We start from the raw sequence: 18,026 nt of genomic DNA, 5'->3' as shown, positions 1-18,026 counted from the left end.
TTGGCTAGATTTTAAGAGAATGGCGTTTTGAATTTTTTTAAACGCAATAAAATACATGTAATTGTAAAGCCAAGCTTTGTGGTTTGCAAATATGCGCAATTTATTTATTATTCGATCATTTTGGAATTTTTGGACCGAGAATAATCTATCGAAAAGTGCACTATAATTTCTAAAATTCTAAATTACAATGTTTTTATAATTTAAATATTGTAATGGGTGCTTTTAGATTTTTTTGCAATTTAGAATTTAAAGCCAGTCGCTTTTTTCATTAGGCAACATTTAGTTTTACATTTTTAAAACCATATCAGCAGAAAACATATATTTCCAATAGAATAACTGCTGCTACATTTACATTTTTGTGTAGATAATTCCAGGTTAAAAACAAACGCGTTTACATGAATCAAACTGTGCCAGCTCTAATGAGAAGCTGTCCTGTCTCCTGTGTGTCCATACAGGCGCACAGAGGGGGGGAGAGTGCGCCAAATTTGTTTGCGGCGGATCAAGGCTCACCGCCTCCACTGCACTTTCTTTATCTTAATTCCAACTTGAAAAGATATAATTATCTAGTTTGAACAGGACTGCTATCAAATCCTTCTTTAGAGGCAGGGTAGGGAAAAGCTCGAGTGGATTGTGAAGCTCTGAGCCGCTCGGTGTTGCCCGAGATAGGAGTAATGAAGTTGTGGAGTCCGGAGATACAAAGGGCATTAACCTCATTAGCATGAAACCTTTTCTTCTAACTATTGTGGGACCCTTTCAGTCCTCTAATCCCCCCTATTTCAAAGCTGGGTTTGTAATAAAGCTTTTAGTTTTTTTTTTCCAAAGCTAATGGTATTCTCTAAAGATTTTTATTGCTGTTATAATCTATGGGCCGATTAAGAATTCCCTATATGCCCCCCCTCCAAACCCCAACCAAAATCACAAAAACAGCCCCTTTTAGTTTAGGAAACAATTAAACAAACCTCGCAGCAGACAACACTGGAGTTGATATGATTTCACAATAAAGAAAAAAAAATCATAATCCAATGTAAATGTTTTTTTTTAACGGTGCATTGTTTCCTAGGTTTTTTGTGTGTAAACAGAAAATAATTTCCTGATGTAAATATATATATTTTTTTTAGTTAAAGAAATCCTGTTATTTTCCCTTTCAGTCCAAAAACACTAGCAGCTTGCAGCAGGATGGAGCCTACAGGACAAGATTTTAAACAAAGATCCCATTTTGCGGCACATTGCAACCTTCCTTATCGCGTCGTGAGGGGTAGTCAGATTGTACTAAATTATGTCCAACCAAGGCCCCTTGGATCCGTGGATTAAGAGATTAAAGTGGACCACTGGGCAATGCATCCCCTTTCCCCCTCATATTACCCGCATGATAATTGCCCAAACTGATTTGCACTTTCACAAAAGCTTGTGGGGACTCTTTGTAGCTGCAGCGGAGCAGCCCACAAAAAAAAATCAGGCTGAGAAACAAACGCAGAGCATTAAAGGCTGCAGCATTTAGTTTAAAAACCTCACTGTACACTAAATCCAAAACGATTCCGTTTGATGCCACAAAATAAAATAAAGATAATTGCCCTTAAAGCGCCAGAGGCCATATTTCAGCTATAATCAAAAGTCTTTACTTTTACTGCGCGCAACATATTGATAAAACTTTATTGACAAAATATTGACAATTACATACTTCTTGGAAGTATACTTTGTGTTAAAATTGTAGCAAACTTAACACAAACACAAACATTATTTACATTCTGTAAAAGAGGGTTTAACAGAAACATTAACTTTTAGCATTTCTGTACATGGAATACGGTCAGTGCTTGTTTTTTTTAACTCTCAATTCTTGCATTTAGTCCTTCGTGGCAACTTTTCACTGGAGGGACGTCCTGACAGAAGGCTGCGTGGGGCCACAGCGACACATTGGTAAAGCTTTAGGTTAAAGGAAAGCCCTGACACCTTCCATTTAAGTACTTTATCTGTAGTCTGATTCACTCTATTAAAAGTATTTTTTGTTTTAAATCGAAATTCAAATGTTTTGTTCTATTTTCTTTTTTCAAAAAAACACTATAACGCAGCACCGCTACTTCATATGTTTTCACAATCACTTTTACACGAGAATCATTAATTAAAGACTGCACACTTTGTAAAAAGGAAGAAGCACGACATCTCTGTTTGAAAATAGAGTTAAAAACAATATTGATTTTTTTTTTCTTGGTTTGAGAAAAAACGTGTCAAATTAAAAAAACAACTACCAGGAGAAAAAAAAACTATACCATGCAATTCAAGTTTTACAAAAGCTGTTTGGTGTTTTGGTATCTTGGAGTGGAAATGTTTTTTTGTTTTTTCACAAAAAAAAACCTTCTGAAGTGCAAACGTCCAATATGAATTGGAGAAAAAATGAGGTGGCGGTAGATGGGAGATTGTAGTGGTGGGGGTCGGTGCGTGGAAGGGTTCAGGTGGGGGGACTGAGACACTGTCAGCCACATTTCCTAGGTCACTTGGATTGACAGACCCACGCGGTGACACAGTGCCACATGTCGGGTTTCTCTCACCCTCAGCTGCCGATCCGGAGATCTGAAATGTGACATTGGCTGTGTACCCCCTCACTGTCTCTACACGGCATCCTTTATCCATGTCCTCCATCACTCAGAAGCTAATAAAGTCTTCTTTTTTTTTTAATCGTCCGAAGTGACATCAATTTCCTCTGGGCTGCTCCCCTGTTTAGTCGCCATTCTCCACCGGTTTATGTGATGCGATCCTTTCTTCTTCTGCTGAGACTCCGAGCCCTCCTCCTCCAACTTCTGTCGCTTAAACTTCGTCCTCCGGTTCTGAAACCACACTTTTACCTGAAAAGGAGAAAAAAATAGAGAGAAAAGAAAAGAAACTTGATCAGTGTCACTAGATAAACCGCGATTGGCCAGTGCGCAAAACCACGCGTAAAAGGGACACATTGTTATTGTAGCAGGGCTTAATGCAAGCAGGCAGCTGTGGAATGAGAATACAAAATAAGGTAAACTGTGATCTGCAGTGGTGATCAGAGAGGACACAACCTCCAGAATAAACATGGATTAATTATATTGTCAACCATGCATTTAAATCCTCAAATTAAAGCTGATATAATATTACTTTTACGCACAAATACTGCACTTAATATGCTCTTAAAAATAAATGATGTTTGGGAAAAGTTAGGTAAAGTAGGTCAACATTTGTTTCGAAAAAATTGTATTTCTGCCAGCATGTGAACGTTTATAAGAAATAAAGGAGTGACATTTTTAACATACAGTTTCACACAGTGCTCTAAATCGACTGAGCTCTGTTAAACGGTACCTCGGGGAATTAACAACATCTAAATCGATAAATTGTCTGTTCCTGCTTTGTCACTCGGCAGCCCCCTTTTTATCTCTTGAATGGCAACCGAGGTGCATTTAATAAGCCTTCCGTGGGCCAATTAAAGTAGGTGATGGTTCATTTCTCCCATCAGTCCCTCCAAAGGCCCCGCCGCCCAGAGCAGCCGCAGCGGACAAAAGACAGCGGCTGATGGGCTCAAACAGCATCTTAAATATGGCAGGGGGAATTCACTGAACCCGCCTCGCTCTTTGTATCGCCTATCCCATAAAATGGTTAACTGGTTAATTTGCCCTCCATTTTGAAAGGCAACATTCTCCCCCCAAAACAAAGTAATTCAACCCCTCCTAAAATGAGGTTAGGCCTATACAATGACAGTGGATCGGATCCAACAGAAAGCCTCTGTCTGCCATTGACAACATGCATTTATGGACTCTGGTCTGTAGAAACAATGTTGTATGCTGATTATTTAAAATTATTGTTTTGCTTGCTAAATGTCTATTCTTTGTTGTCATACGTTAAGATACATTGTTTTTATACCAGCTTGATTCAAAATGCATCCTTACGCAAGGAGCCACGTTTAAGGCCAAAAGTAAAAATATATATATCAAGTCCACCAGCCATAATGTGAGGGATATATATTTTAAATTACTAAATAATAAAGTGCAAATAGGCCAATTCTAATGGCAATAATATGACACAACACACCAAAAAGCAATATATCAATTTCAAAATAAAATGAGCGCACTGCCCAGGTAAAAGAAAACAGCAACATGTTTAATGTTAATAAAATAAAAATTCTTACCTGAGTTTCTGTGAGGCTAAGGGTGTGGGCGAGCTGTTTTCTTTCTGCTCCCACCACGTAATGGTTTTTCTCAAACGCGTGTTCGAGCCGCAGGAGTTGCGAGGGTGAAAAAGCTGTCCGGATTCTTTTGGGCTTTCTTGCCAGCGCGTTGTGCAAAAGGAAGCTCTCTGGACTCGTTTCATTACCTGGAAACGAGCACAAAACGAGGATCAGTCATGACCTTTCTTTTATTCTGTAAGATTTTAACATGTCCATAACAAGCAGGCCTGCGCACAGCTAGGAAACAATAGTGTACAGAGGGCAGACTGGAAATACGGCATGATAACAATACATGAGAAGGAGCTGGATATAAGTATTAACTTGAGATCATTTATCCAACACATATGCTATTTTAAATTATTTCCTATTGTTGACCTTTTTCATTTAAAATGTGTGAGACACAGCATGAAGTAAAGGGATAAAGAAACACAAAGCAGGGGTGTAATCCTGGGCCTATAATTAAATTATCTCAAAAATAGCCCATGTAAACACTATAACAGGTAAAATGGAAGCAGCATGAACACTTTCAAATAAACAGCAGCTAAAAACACTTTATAGGCCTACATTAATTTAGAATGCATTTCTTTAAATTGTGTTAATTTTACTTTTATTTGTCAGGAAAACAACAAATACTCTCGAATATAAATACCTAAAATGAGCGAACAAAATCATTAAATAATAAACACATTTTCCTAGTCTACAAACGCAAGGGGCCAAGTCAACTCAGTTAATAAAATCCAAATTACCCAAAGATTTTACTCACGTCAGCCTGAAATAATTAGCATAGATTAAATAAATAACAACCCTAGTTGTTGCATTTTGTATTTTTATTTAAAATGTGAGTTAAGTCTTTGCATAAACTGCCGAGCAACGAGTTGCATTAGTTTCGTTTTTACGCATGAATAAGATCATATATCCAATGCTAAAAATAACCTCCACTACAGTGTACAACAAGTCACCATTTCTAGTAATATTTTTTTAGACCTGAATAGTCTCTCTAAACAGCTTAAGAAGCCACGGCCACATTTCTTTTTACATTTTCCTCGAGATTTCCCTTTATTTAAATGAAGAAATCCACTACAGGGTCATGTTTTTAGCGAAATAATCCGGTAAATACGTGTCATATTTTGGCCTGAAATTTGGACATGACATGCTGAAAAACTGCTCTCTATAGCTTTACATATTTTGATTCCTTATGCTGTCTGTACTCGATGGAGAGAAGAAAATCAATCCCCTGCCGATCGTGCGTAAAAAGCCAAACGAAGCATTCGGATAACTTACCTTGAAATCTGTGACCCAAGTATCTATATCTGTGTAATAACCAGGGGTAGAAAGTTGAGGGGTCCCTTTGCTGGCTGGCAAAAAGAGGGTGCGGACTGTGTGCGGAGGAAAGCGGGTGAGCGGACATAGCGTGCGGCGGGGCCACCGAATGCATCGGGGCAGAGTTCTGCTGATGAGAGACCGCCTCCGCAAACACCAAGTCCGGGTTCGAGTAGACGCCCCTGCCGCCGGAGTGGAAGCCGTTGAGGAAGGGGTTCATCTGGCCGGAGTTTGCATAGCTGAGTGCCGCTGGCCGGATGGGCTCCTCGGTGCGGGACAGCGGTAGAGGATTATCCTTCGCCACTAAAGACTCTATCGTAAAACACCTCTTGGGTGTAGGCTGAAACATTGTCTGATAGTCCAGGTTCCCCAGTTTAAGGTGAAGCTGTGGTAGGCGCTCTCGCTTTAAAAAATACTCCACACCCAAGGAAGGAGGAAAGTTTTCTGCGCAGTAAATAAGTTTGCAGTGTCGAGAAAGCCACAAAATAAAAAGTGCTCGGCTACTCCCAGACTAATCCATGGATATGATCGTTTTCCTCGCCGGGTTCGTGCAGGCAGATTTGTTAGTTCATGAGCCTAATTAGCGCTGCAGTCCCATAAACAGCTTCCTCTGAAGGCTGTAATGGCATGGTGATTGGTCGCTGCCACTACTGCTCGCCTTAAGGTGGAGAAGGGGAAGACGCTTAAAAAGTGCGTCAATGGGAAGCAGGGGCGCGGAGAGGCGGACTCGAACGCGCAACACGGAACGGATTCGTCCAGAGCACACGCGCGCACACACTTACTCACGCGCACATATCTCCAGGACATTTAACACACTCATCTGGACCAGTAAAGCTCAAGGTAGCCTGCTTATTTGCATTTAATGGCTATGACAGCTTCAAACTGATTTTTTTTGGGTGGGTGTGCGTGTAGTGTTAGTATTAGCAAGTGATTACTTTTAATTATGCACAACAATGTTGCGCAAACATCAAATCAACTCTATTAAAGTCTATTATAGTCGATGCTGCGTGCTCGGATAATACTCAACAGCAGCTGTTTAATTGGCCTTCATTTATGTCTCCATTTTTAACTATATTTCTGTATTTAATTCTTGTTTGGTCCTAGCTCCTTTTAATTTCTTCAGATACTATTAGTACGATTCAAATTAAAGAATGCACTTTCTGCTGGGTGGGATCTCTGGTAGACTTTATATTTCGAGCTTTTGTCAATAAAACAGGATAGTGTCAGTCTTCAAATGTCAGTAACACCTTCCCACTCATGAGTCGCTGGTTGCCAGTGTTTTTGAATGAAAACGCTCAGGTGTTTTTTGGAGGGGCTACCTGTGACTGCAGCTGTCCCCCTGAGAGCAGCACGAGGCTGCAGCCATGCCGCTCGCCGAGGGCCTCACAAAGACATGAAAAACATTAATAACACGCACAGTTAGACATAAGGCTGCTCATATAAAACCAAAAAACACTAATAATTAAAAGATGCAGCCATAACAATGAAAACAAAAACGTATTGTGATTAACATTGTATTTATATATTTTTGAATGTATATATTCTTTCAGTTTGTATAGCTTGGTTGCATGTTTCTTGAGTGTTGGTGGGGATCTTGAAATGCATTTAGAACGACTTCAGATGCAAGAAAATTGAAGTCGCAGTCAAAGTAAACATGTTATTTAAGTATGGCATTATTATTGTTGTTATGACTATATAGGACACACTTGTTCATATACAGCTTATGGAGCAGTCGGTTTATTTGTGCGTCCAGGTTAAAGGTCTGTGTAGAATACAATAGGCTGTGAACTAAAGCCTTAACAGCTGTAGGCCTGCATCACATAATACAACTGAATGGACATTGTTAAAATGTGTCATATTCAATTGTAATTATCAGGAATCGTTAGCAGTTTGGATGTTTTATTTTCTTTAGTGAATTTATAAAGGTGCTTTTTTTATATATAAAAATCGTACCAAATAAATGTCAATGTCTTACACATGACACGCATTTTTATTGTTTGTAAAATGTAATTTTCTGAAATGTTTTATGTGAGGGACTGCGGATGGAAATTAGCTCAAAGCTAAATCTGGCACTGTTACGCTTGACACATTTTAATGTCTTAAGTGTTCATTACTGTGCATTGTCCCTGCCAAATAAACGATTAAATGAAATAAATGAAAATCTTGATGATTATTTTATCTATTATTAGTAGTAACATTATTCTATACAACGCTTTAAAACGGGGCAGGTCAGCCACATTCAAAGCCATTTGTTGTGACGGAATATTTAGTTTTAGTTCAGTATGGTTGAAGTTTTTTTTAAACAACTCTAACATGATGTTATTGGTTTTCTAAGTGGCTGACTGACCGCTGCATGCATGTTCATATTTTCGGAGTTTTCCTGAGTTACCTGCTGATCGTGGACATGAACCAGAGCAGCTCTGACAGGGAGACGCGTGTCCTCTGCACGGAGCTTTACCGACCTCTAGTGGTCAGTTACATAATGGTGTATACTATGGAACCAAAACGGGGCTTGAAGAGCTTTAGGGTAACTTAAAATGATGAAGAGCCAGCAAGTCCACAACATGATGAAGAATAGTTTAGTTTTACTGGTGTTGCACTAGGAAGAAGTTAGGTCAGGTGGATCTAATACGTCAGCTGCTGGGATCCAAGATGTTGAAGTGGACACCTATTTCCAAGTCAAGTGGTACTTTCACAATTTAGTTTTTACAGAGGTACTTAAAATGAATAATAGCATTAATACTTCTACTACTTTATAAGGTTAGGTCAATCCTCCTACCCCACGTAGGGAACAACTGTGACATTTTTGTACACTAGACACTAAACTAATAAGTGTGATGCTATCTTTATAGGTGATATATCATTTAAGATTAAATGAACAATTAGGTGGTGAGCAAACATCTTTATTAATAAAGGCTTTAACTGTTGACATGCAACCTGGTTGGGTACCGTTGGTTGCAGAGATAAAACCACACACTGGATATCAGGCGAGATCAATTGAATACTGCAAGCATGCACATCAAATGTAAATGTATCTAGTTCTTGAACAGGTTAAGAAGCATCTGAAACATTGCATGAAGAGCAGAGATCACTGAAGCATTTGACCAACTCCTGTCATTGCCTTTACAGGGAGTTGTGGATCTGTGGCATATCATAACATCTATGCAATGGGAATTATTTAAAAAGAGGCAGTTGGTGATGCTCTGAATTTTCATAGAAAGTTGTTGCAGGTAATTATGTTATCAGTATAGTTAGGTTTACTTCTTCATGTAAGGTAATAATACTCCTAACCACTGGGGGCAGCTTTGCTTACTCTGATGGTTTGCATGAGGCCAAAGTGCACACACAAGTTCATTGGTTGATGGTGTTCTGGCTGGTGGGAGCCTCTGGTTCAAACAACTGTAAAGAAATGGAGATAAAAGAAAAAGAAATCCCCAGGAAAACTATTGTCTATAATTATTCAATTCAAAGTAATAACGCACATGAGTATTAGAAGTGTGTGACCATTAATTTATAACTGGCTGATGGGAATCCAAATTTATTTTTCAGAACCAATTTCATTGAGCCAATTGGATGCAGATGTTGCTCAGCGGCGGACAGTGGTCCAGCCGTCATCATCCGTCTCATTCTTGATGCGGCGAGCGTTGGCTTTTTCTTCCTCGGTCTCACCCTCTTTGGGACGCTCCTCGCGCTTCTCCTCGCGCTTCTCCTCGCGCTTCTCCTCGCCTCCACGACGCCAAGAAGCTCCTTACGGAAACAAGGACGCTCATTAGGAGAGGTTTCAACAGAAACATTTTGACATTACAAGCAAGACTCTTCCTCAAACACAGGCTCTAGCAGAAATGAGGGTAAAAGCGACCTCTGCTGGTTGAGCTCAACACTGCCACATAGGTCAACAAGACTTCACATCTTTTAAAGAAAACAAATGATGCAGCAAAGCTGTATCCCTGATGTTCATGCAGCGGTTACATTTTGAAGTCAAACTGCTTACCATCCTCTGTTTCTCTGGGTGGGGCTCTGACTTCACGCTCATCCCGGCTCTCTCTGACCGGACGCTCAATCTGACGCTCGGCTGGACGCTCGGCAGGACGCTCGGCTGGACGCTCCGCTGGACGCTCGGCAGGACGCTCGGCAGGACGCTCTGCAGCACGCTCTGCAGGACGCTCGGCAGGACGCTCTGCAGGACGCTCGGCAGGACGCTCGGCAGGACGCTCGATCTGACGCTCGGCAGGACGCTCGATCTGACGCTCGGCCGGACGCTCGATCTGACGCTCTGCCGGACGCTCGATCTGACGCTCCACACGCGGACGCTCGATCTGACGCTCCTCACGCCCTCCTCGACGATCATCACTGTCAGCGGTCTCTTTTCGAGAGTCTCTCCAGCTGCTTCCTCCTTCCTCTGTGCCGGGTCTCCTCCAGACACTCTCCTCTCTGTGAATAGATTGTCAAACTAATTAACACAACTCCTTGCAGAAAACCTAGTCATGATGTCCTCCGCATTATTACAAAAAGGAATAAGTCTGTGAGGCTCACTTGACTGGACGCCGCTCGCTTGGTTTGGGCTCTTCTTCAGTATCATCGTCTTTCTCCCTGGACTTGTCCCTGGGAGGACCCCAGCTGTCCTCGCGAGCCTTCTCTCGCTCACGCCAACCACCTGCAACACATGCATTTTCTCATCATCCTGCTACAGTTAACTAAGACAGGTCTTTCAGTTATTACCAGCTGAAAGGCCACAGGCTTACCAGGCCTGACCAAGGGCTTCCGTGCTTTGTCATCCTCACCACGACGTGGAGCCTCTTCAACGCCTCTCTTTCCACCCTTCTCTTCATCTTCTCCTCCTCTCCTGGGACCCCAGGTGTCATCCGTGCCTCTGCGAGAACTTCTGTCGTCATCAAAGCCACGCCTCGGGGCACGTTCGTCATCGAAAGCACGCCTCGGGGCACGGTCCTCCTCGAAACCTCTACGTGTACCACGGTCATCGTCGAAGCCTCTGCGTATGGGGCGGTCCTCATTTTCGGCACGGCGGGGGGCTCTGTCGTCATCGAAGCCCCCCCGACGGGGTCCTCTGTCTTCTCCATCCCTGCGGAAACCTTCCGCCCGCCTGACAGGAGCTTCTCTTTCCTCGTTGTCATCCTCCTGTCTCTTTTCCCTGGAGAGAGCAAAGGTATTGTTAGGAGAGCCTGTCCTTTTTTTCCGAATGGTGTTAAAACAAACAAATAGAAATCAACCAATTTTTATAGAAAATAAGAGGCACCAACACCTACTTGTCAGGCAAAGCCGTGCGCTTCCTCCACCCTCCTCCTCCTTCCTCCTTCTCAGTGTCCTTTGCAACCTCCTTTTCGCTCCAATCCTGTATAAGCAAAACATATTGATCAACACACATTGTGTTATTACAGCCCCATCACTTTTTTTGGCCTGTTGTCCATTATTTAGCACTCAGTTATTCACTCTGACATGATAGATCTGTGCTCCAACTGACAAACTATAATGATAAATTAAAGGTGGATCTCATTAACTAGCAACATGTATACACAGGTGTGACCTTACCTCATTTTATATTTGACTGATTGAAAGCCATTCATAATGCAGTAAAATAAAGTCAAATTTAGTTTTTGAAAAAACTCTTTATTTGAATTGTATCTCTATTCCAGGCACTATGGTCCCGATTTACCTTGGTAACATAGCATGATCAACGTACAGAGAAATAACCTAGAATTCCCACTGCTCTTGTCAGTAACTGTAGGCTCTGACCATGAGGCAAGAAATAAGTGCTAATCTATTTGTACCTTGGGTTTCTCCTCCGCTGGGACCCGCTTCTCTTCGTCACGACGGCGTTCCCGCTCCTCGATCTCCTGTTGACGAGCGCGCTGCTTTCGTTCCTGCTCCTCCAGTTTGCGCAGACGCTCCTGGTACTCCCGATCCTCCTCCTCTCGCTGCTCATGTTCAATGCGTTCAGCCTCCTCACGCTCTGCAAGAGAAGCAGAAAACTATATGTTCAAACCTTGACAAAATGACAGCATTAAGCCTGGATGAAAAACATATATACTTGGAGTGGCCTCGCTGATTGGAAGAAAAACATTCTTTCTTGACTGATCATTTGTGATGTCCAATTCCAATACCCATGCGAAAGTCATCAGGCCAATGAAACAACCCCAAAAACAACTTTATCTACAACTGCTAAAAGAACACCCAAATGTCCTCCTTTGCTTCTTAGCATGAAAGTTTGAAAACAGAAAAGAAATACCTTTCTTGAGTGACTCCTCGTGGATACGCTGAGCATCTTCCTCTTTCTGACGGTAGAAGTTGTTACGCCTGTCCTCTTTGCGCTGCTTCTTCCTTTCTTCCATGCGCTTTTTCCTCTCCTCCACCAAGCGATCCTCAAAGGTTTTCAGTTTTTCCTTCAAAGACAGAACAGTGAATTTGTTACCACTGCACCCTAGCAAAAAACGATTTTGCTGCCCCAGCAAGGGGGCACTTAAGTTGCAAAAAGCTAAATGACTGCTGTAATGCACATTTCCACTGCAGGGCCTCGCACGGCTTAGTACGGTATAGTTAGGCCTTGGTAGGCCAGGCTCACTTTATGCTGCGTTTCCATTACAGTTTAGGAACTGGGGCAGTAACTATAGTAACGCAGTGTAGGCGGAGGCGTGACGTCATCTTCAATGCGAACCACAAAACCAACACAGCCGTTAGCTGTTAGCACTCAGAGCTCACAGCTCCTCATATATGTTCAGAAACTAGACAAAAGTTAAACAAGTACAAACCACAGACTGCCTGTGTCATGGCGAATACAGTCGCTGCTTTATTTATGTCTGTATAGGCCGTTGTTGTGAGTGTGGACGGTCGGAGCATATACTGCGTTAGCTTAGCCGATCTCCATTTAGAAAACACGCATTTTAAAAGGTTTTTTCGCCTGCCGTCTGTCTGCAGACTTGTCAAAGCATTAATTCATGGTTTTTTACTAACCGGTATCAGTATGTTGTTACTTCGGCATCATTTTGAAACGTGTATTACAATTAAATCACGGTCAAATATGTTCATCTTGTTGTAGTTGTAGCCCCCTTGCCAGCGGTTCTCTCACTAGTTTAGCATATTCAGCCCGGTTGTTGGCCCGGAAAGAACCACGATTTTGGAGAGCCAGAAAAACTGTGAAAAAGTACCCGTTAGCCGGAACTACCCCTAGTGGAAACGCAACCAAAAACGGGCCGGGCTTGGCACGGCACGCTTAAACCATGCTACGCGCTGCAGTGGAAATGCGCCATAAGTAACTCAACATGAGCTGATGAAAGGACTAAGTCTTACCTCATAGACACAGCTACGAGCAGCAGTTATTTTGCCCAAGAAGCTTTCTTTGTCCTCCATCATCCTGGACATGCGCTTCTTGTGCTCCAGAGCCTTCTCCCGCTCGACTTCCATGTTACTGATCTACAATAAGAAAAGATACAAATATTTTATTCTAGAAATTCACCTGGGTTTATTTCATTTATGAGATCTATGCACGTGTTTATTTTTATGTACATACCCTATCCTCCTCCTGGAGCTCCCATAGTTCCATGTCCTTGATTCGCTGCTCCTCATAAGCCTGTTTGATGAGAGGAATCTCCTCCAGACGTTTGGCCCTCTCAAAGTAGTCAATCTGGAGAGAAAGATAGATTAGTGTCCAGTTCTCACCTAAGTGACTGATGTTTTCACTGATGCCTCACTCAAGTTACCTTTTTCTCCTGGTTCTTCAGGCGCTCCTGGAGTTCCCTCTTCTCCTTCTCCAGCTGCTCCACCTGTTTGGCCATGATGAAGTCAGGGTCCAGCTCCTCGAGGTCCTGTACGGAACATATTTGTTAGTCTCAACTTTAAACCGAATATGACAGTGAACATGTATTGCAACATGGAGTTACATCTATATTACCTCAATATCAATATCCTTGAAGGCCTTGGCTCCAAGCTCGGTCTTCTTGATCTGCTCCAGCCGCTCACGGACTGTCTTCTTCTTGATCAGCTCGTGCTCCTGCATGATGCGCTCCTTCTCCCTCTCTTTGGCTTCCTGGCGCAGTCGCTCCTCCTCGGCCTTGCGAACCTTCTGCATCTCAGCTTCACGCAGCTCCAGCTCCTCCTTCTCACGCGCAATGTTCAGGCTCTCCAGGCGCTCCTTACGCTCTTCGATGGTCTGTCTGCGAGCCAGTATGCGCTGGTGATCCTTGCGTGCGTTTTTCAGATAGGCAGCCATTGCCAGCTGGCTCTGCTCCTCGCGCTCTTGCTGAGAAGGAGACATATTTAAATGCTGTTTAGTATAGAATTATTATCACATGAAGATACCTGTATTTGCAGGTAGGTAAAAAGCTAATATTGCTGTTTCTGTGTGCCTGTATATGAGAGTTCAGTAGGAAGGGAACTCACCAGGATGGAGGCAGGCTTGATGACCTGGACGGCCTTAGCCAGAGAAGAAGACATGGCAGTCAGCTGGTTTCTTATCTGCGCTGATGGCATGTTCTGCAGGAATGGACCGACAGGGGCGTCTTCTTTGGTCGAGTAGTTCAGGTCGGAGCCAAAGCTCAGATTTCGAGAGGTGTGGTCTATACGGACCTACAGGGAACAGCAAATATTTGATGAATTGTTCAAAACAGTAAAAATCAAAACACACTCAACTGTTATACAATTTGTATAGGTTGATCAGTAGTTTATGGATCTCTCCTTGGGTTGACCTTACCTGCAGATCACAGTGGCGGGCAGCATCCACAATGGAGCGCTCCAGCTGGAAGGCATCCACAAAGGGAACCAATGAGGCCAGGCGGGTGAACTCGATGCTTTGATAGATCTGTGCAACCTAATAAAACCAATGGAGAACAAATTTGAGGGATTCAGCTATTATATTTTAAGAAGGGATTAAGGAGAGCATTCCAGTGGAATGAAAAGACTGAAGTGAATTACCTGTTGCAGGAGCCTCAGGATGGTATTACCCTGCAGGTGAGGGACATAGTGCTGCAGGTCAGACTCCTTCTCAGACTGGTCTCTCACCCAGTTCAGCACCTGGTGGGAGAATAACTTTGTTAACATGTGCTTTAATGATACATGACCAACTACAATCAATTCATCCAAAGTTTTGTAAATGAACTGCAACTAAAATGACAAAAATGGATTGTATAATGTCCGTATTATAAAGCTGGTTGTTGCAAGATGTTTACCTTGGTCATTCGTCCGCTCAGCTTCAGAGGGTGAAAGTCTACCTCGAGCCAGTTGTACAGTTCTTTCACTTCGGGTACAACATACTGCAGCAAGTTAAATCTCACCTAGAATAAAAACATTAGAATAAAAACGTATTAGCAATATGTACTAACAGCCTTACAAGATCAGGTTAAAGACACATTTCAAACCATTTTACTCATCACAAAAAGCAAACAATTAAGAGTTTTGTTTGTACCTACTAAAAAAGGTTTGAGGAACACTGTTGAAACCTAGAATACATAACAAAGCTTTCATATGCAGATGCTGTACCATGTCATTGATGAGACTCTGCCGGGTTGGTGGAGACTGCAGGCCCAGGAGGGTGGCCAGCCGGCGTTGTTTTTCAACAATGATGCCATCCATGTCCAGCAGCCGAGCAATGTCTGTGCGCTCGGGGGTGATGGGGATAGACAGCGTGGCCAGAAGGACTCTGGTGGACATCCTGAAGATCCAAAGTAAGCATCATTAACCATTTGTTCACTACCAAAAGCAAAAGATGTACACGGATAGTAAATAAAATACCTCTGCATCTCATCTTGGGTCAGATTCTTACGCATCTCCCTTGAGAGGTGATAGAGCCGGTGGAGGGTGCAGGCGTGGAAGAGAGCGTTTCCAGATTTCCAGAACACAGTCGACACCTTGTTGTAGTAGTTGGCCATCAACTGGGGCTTGGGAGGCTTCTTGGAAAGGGCAAACAGGCCATGGATGTCTTCAACAGCCTTGAATGCTTCCTGGAAAAAGACAAACAGTACTACATTGTTATAAATGCTTCACTTTGAGTATGTCACATTTTTCAATACACTGGAAGACATGTATTTACTATACTGCCTTTTGGTTTTCATACAGAGCATACACTTTATATTATAAGTTGTATTAATCCCTTGAGACAAAATCAGTGTATGGTGTACAGACCTGCCAGAGCTCCATGCTGATGGCGCTGTCCAGCTGCACCAGGCGAGTCTCCAGGTGCATGGACTGACTCTCCGGGTTGTTCAGGTTGATGGCCGTGCTCTGGTTGTGGTGGCGCTGGATCTGACCCAGATGCATACGCAGATTGTCACACAGCTTGCGAAATTCTGCTTTACGGGTGTACTGCAGGCAGAACTTGAATGCTGCAAAAAAGATTACCAGTTATTATCAGCATTTAGTTGTGTAACATTACATACATTAATGTATGGCTGAATTTCTATTTGATCATTTTCTTTTTGAGTACATTTGAATATATTCATAACTTGGTATAATCTTATTAAAACCATATAGATAAAAGCAGTTTTCACATGAAATATTAAAATGTTTATTTTTATAATGAAACCTATTGAATTAGTGGTTTTGATTTAAATCATTTTACTCGATGTATGAGAAACTGTTTTTTATTTAAAAATAGGTGCTGATGCCATTTTTTGTACATAGGTTATCATTTGTACATATGGTAGCAATTTAGACAATAGAAAATGTAATAAAAACAAAACATCCTTAATAAAAAGTATTCCATGTGTGTCAATACCTTGCTGGGCGATGTCATGGTACAGGCGCTCCACCTTGGAGTTGTTCCTCAGCAGGTCCAAGCACTGGCGGTAGGACTCCCACAAGAACTTCACCCAAGGAGTGAGCAGCAGGCGATCGGTACGATCCTGAGTGTCCTCTCCACTCACAGCACTCAGGAGAACACTGAAGTGACAACAAGCTTAGTGTTAAAAGTGAAACCAGTAAACTGTATAACACAATCATCGGACAAAACTATACGTTTAGATTCAGTTTTTTCTATCTGTAAATTAAACGATATCCAACTATTGATATTAAAGCCCCTTTATGCTTCACCGAAACATATTCTGCATTTGATCATCCTCACCTTTCAGGAGTCTGGATGTTGTCCAGATCCTCAATATCCAGGACCATCTGCTGGGACTCCCCCTTAGCGGTCTCAGTCTTCTCCTCCGCCAGCTTCAGGTAAGCCCTAACCACATCCTCCAGAGATTTGATGTTCACCTGAAAGCAAGATGTTCCACTTTAATTTCCAAAAAGTCTGACAAAAGCAACTACCCCATCTGTGCAAACATAACACATTTCACACACCTGCTGGCAGATGTTCTTGTACTGGTAGAGACCCTCCTTGGCCAGGTGGCTCTTGCGAAGATCCACGCAGAGCTCCAGGTATTTGAGCATGATGGGCTCGTGGATCTTCTGCCATGTTCGATGTTTCTTGCTCTTGATGACATCGTACAAAACATCCAAAGCTGGCTGCTTCTTGTCAACCTCAAGAAACTCTGTGTAAACACATCCAGAAATAGACCAACATTAGCTTCATAACATGTCATTAATAACCATTCAAAACATAGTATAACCACTAAACCACAGGATTTTCGCATTAGCTCTATTACCGTGGTTAGCTAAATCAGCCTGACATTGTTAGGCCCATGGTGCTTGGTGAACGTGACATTAGCATCAAAGCTACAAGAACAAAAAGCACCAACAGCTGAGGCATTGTAAAAACAGTGTTAAAGCTGACACGAGTGTTAACTGTCATCTGATGACCACCTAACTACTGATATGTATTGTGTCACTGCCGCAATCAATTGTAAGTACAACAAACATCGCAGAGCCGGTTAGCCGTGAACACATATGGCTTACCCGCCTTACTAGCATGCGAGGCTAACTAGCGGAGCATCAGTGACGAAGGCTAGCTACCGTTAGCTTGTTAGCATGAATGTCTGACATTTGAACAACATGATGTTGTCTTTCCACTTACCGTTCGCTCGTTTCAGAGCATTCTCCGGCCTTTGAAAATACGCCGGCATGTTTGCGGCGTTCTAGTGAGACTCAAATTGGCTGAGTAGAGTGAATTTTGACAAATTTCACCAGTCCATCCACGCCACGCACTCACCCGCTGCTACGGTGCTGGCTGAGAAAGGAAGAGCCTCGTGAGCGGCCTTGCTAGGGTTGCCAGAGCAGTCATGCACTATCCCTCTTACACGTGAAGGGACTGAGTGCGAACAATTATTAGATATTAAGGTTTAATCCATCCGTATTCTCAGGGTGTTTACATCTTAATATTCATATATGTAAACTTTGTAAACTAATCACAGTCTGTTTGTAAAAAAAACTATCTCTTCAACTTATTTTGTGCAGATTTAATCATTAGGCACATCTTTTATAGACTTCATGGTTAAAAACTGTTATTAACAGCCACTGACTTTCTGTGGCATTTGTGTTTGAGTTAAAATGTTGTGGTTTCAGCATTTATTGTCCTGATTATGTGTTTTTTCTGTATTTTGACCAAATATTATTAATTGTGTTGTCTAACCCTAACCCT

General features: G+C 42.3%; 2 protein-coding genes across 4 annotated transcripts; both read right to left on the bottom strand.

Annotated features, from left to right (window-relative positions):
• Positions 1–1,642: 1,642 nt before the first annotated feature.
• On the bottom strand, positions 1,643–6,128 carry emx2 (empty spiracles homeobox 2). Its single transcript, XM_034152446.1, has 3 exons — positions 5,462–6,128; positions 4,142–4,326; positions 1,643–2,837 (listed from the first exon to the last, which is right to left on the bottom strand). The coding sequence occupies exons 1-3, from the start codon at positions 5,847–5,849 to the stop codon at positions 2,667–2,669; spliced, it is 744 nt and encodes a 247-aa protein (XP_034008337.1). The 5' UTR covers positions 5,850–6,128; the 3' UTR covers positions 1,643–2,666.
• Positions 6,129–8,387: 2,259 nt separating this feature from the next.
• On the bottom strand, positions 8,388–17,637 carry eif3s10 (eukaryotic translation initiation factor 3, subunit 10 (theta)). Of its 3 annotated transcripts, none has more exons than XM_034151742.1 (22): positions 17,463–17,637; positions 16,790–16,980; positions 16,566–16,702; positions 16,221–16,384; positions 15,629–15,828; positions 15,239–15,447; positions 14,987–15,158; positions 14,677–14,781; positions 14,423–14,521; positions 14,202–14,318; positions 13,892–14,077; positions 13,404–13,751; positions 13,213–13,317; positions 13,023–13,136; positions 12,803–12,925; positions 11,745–11,898; positions 11,287–11,468; positions 10,765–10,850; positions 10,243–10,649; positions 10,034–10,154; positions 9,492–9,931; positions 8,388–9,247 (listed from the first exon to the last, which is right to left on the bottom strand). In XM_034151742.1, exons 1-22 carry the CDS (start codon positions 17,509–17,511, stop codon positions 9,087–9,089), a joined length of 3,870 nt encoding a protein of 1,289 aa, XP_034007633.1. In that variant the 5' UTR covers positions 17,512–17,637; the 3' UTR covers positions 8,388–9,086. The 3 variants fall into 3 exon arrangements, with proteins under 3 accessions (XP_034007633.1, XP_034007634.1, XP_034007636.1); XM_034151743.1 differs by having other exon boundaries at positions 8,388–9,244; XM_034151745.1 differs by having other exon boundaries at positions 10,282–10,649.
• Positions 17,638–18,026: the final 389 nt, after the last annotated feature.

This window comes from Trematomus bernacchii, unplaced genomic scaffold, assembly GCF_902827165.1.
Source record: "Trematomus bernacchii unplaced genomic scaffold, fTreBer1.1, whole genome shotgun sequence".
Classification (NCBI taxonomy): Eukaryota; Metazoa; Chordata; class Actinopteri; order Perciformes; family Nototheniidae; genus Trematomus; species Trematomus bernacchii.
This window is presented reverse-complemented; position numbering and strand designations above follow the sequence as displayed.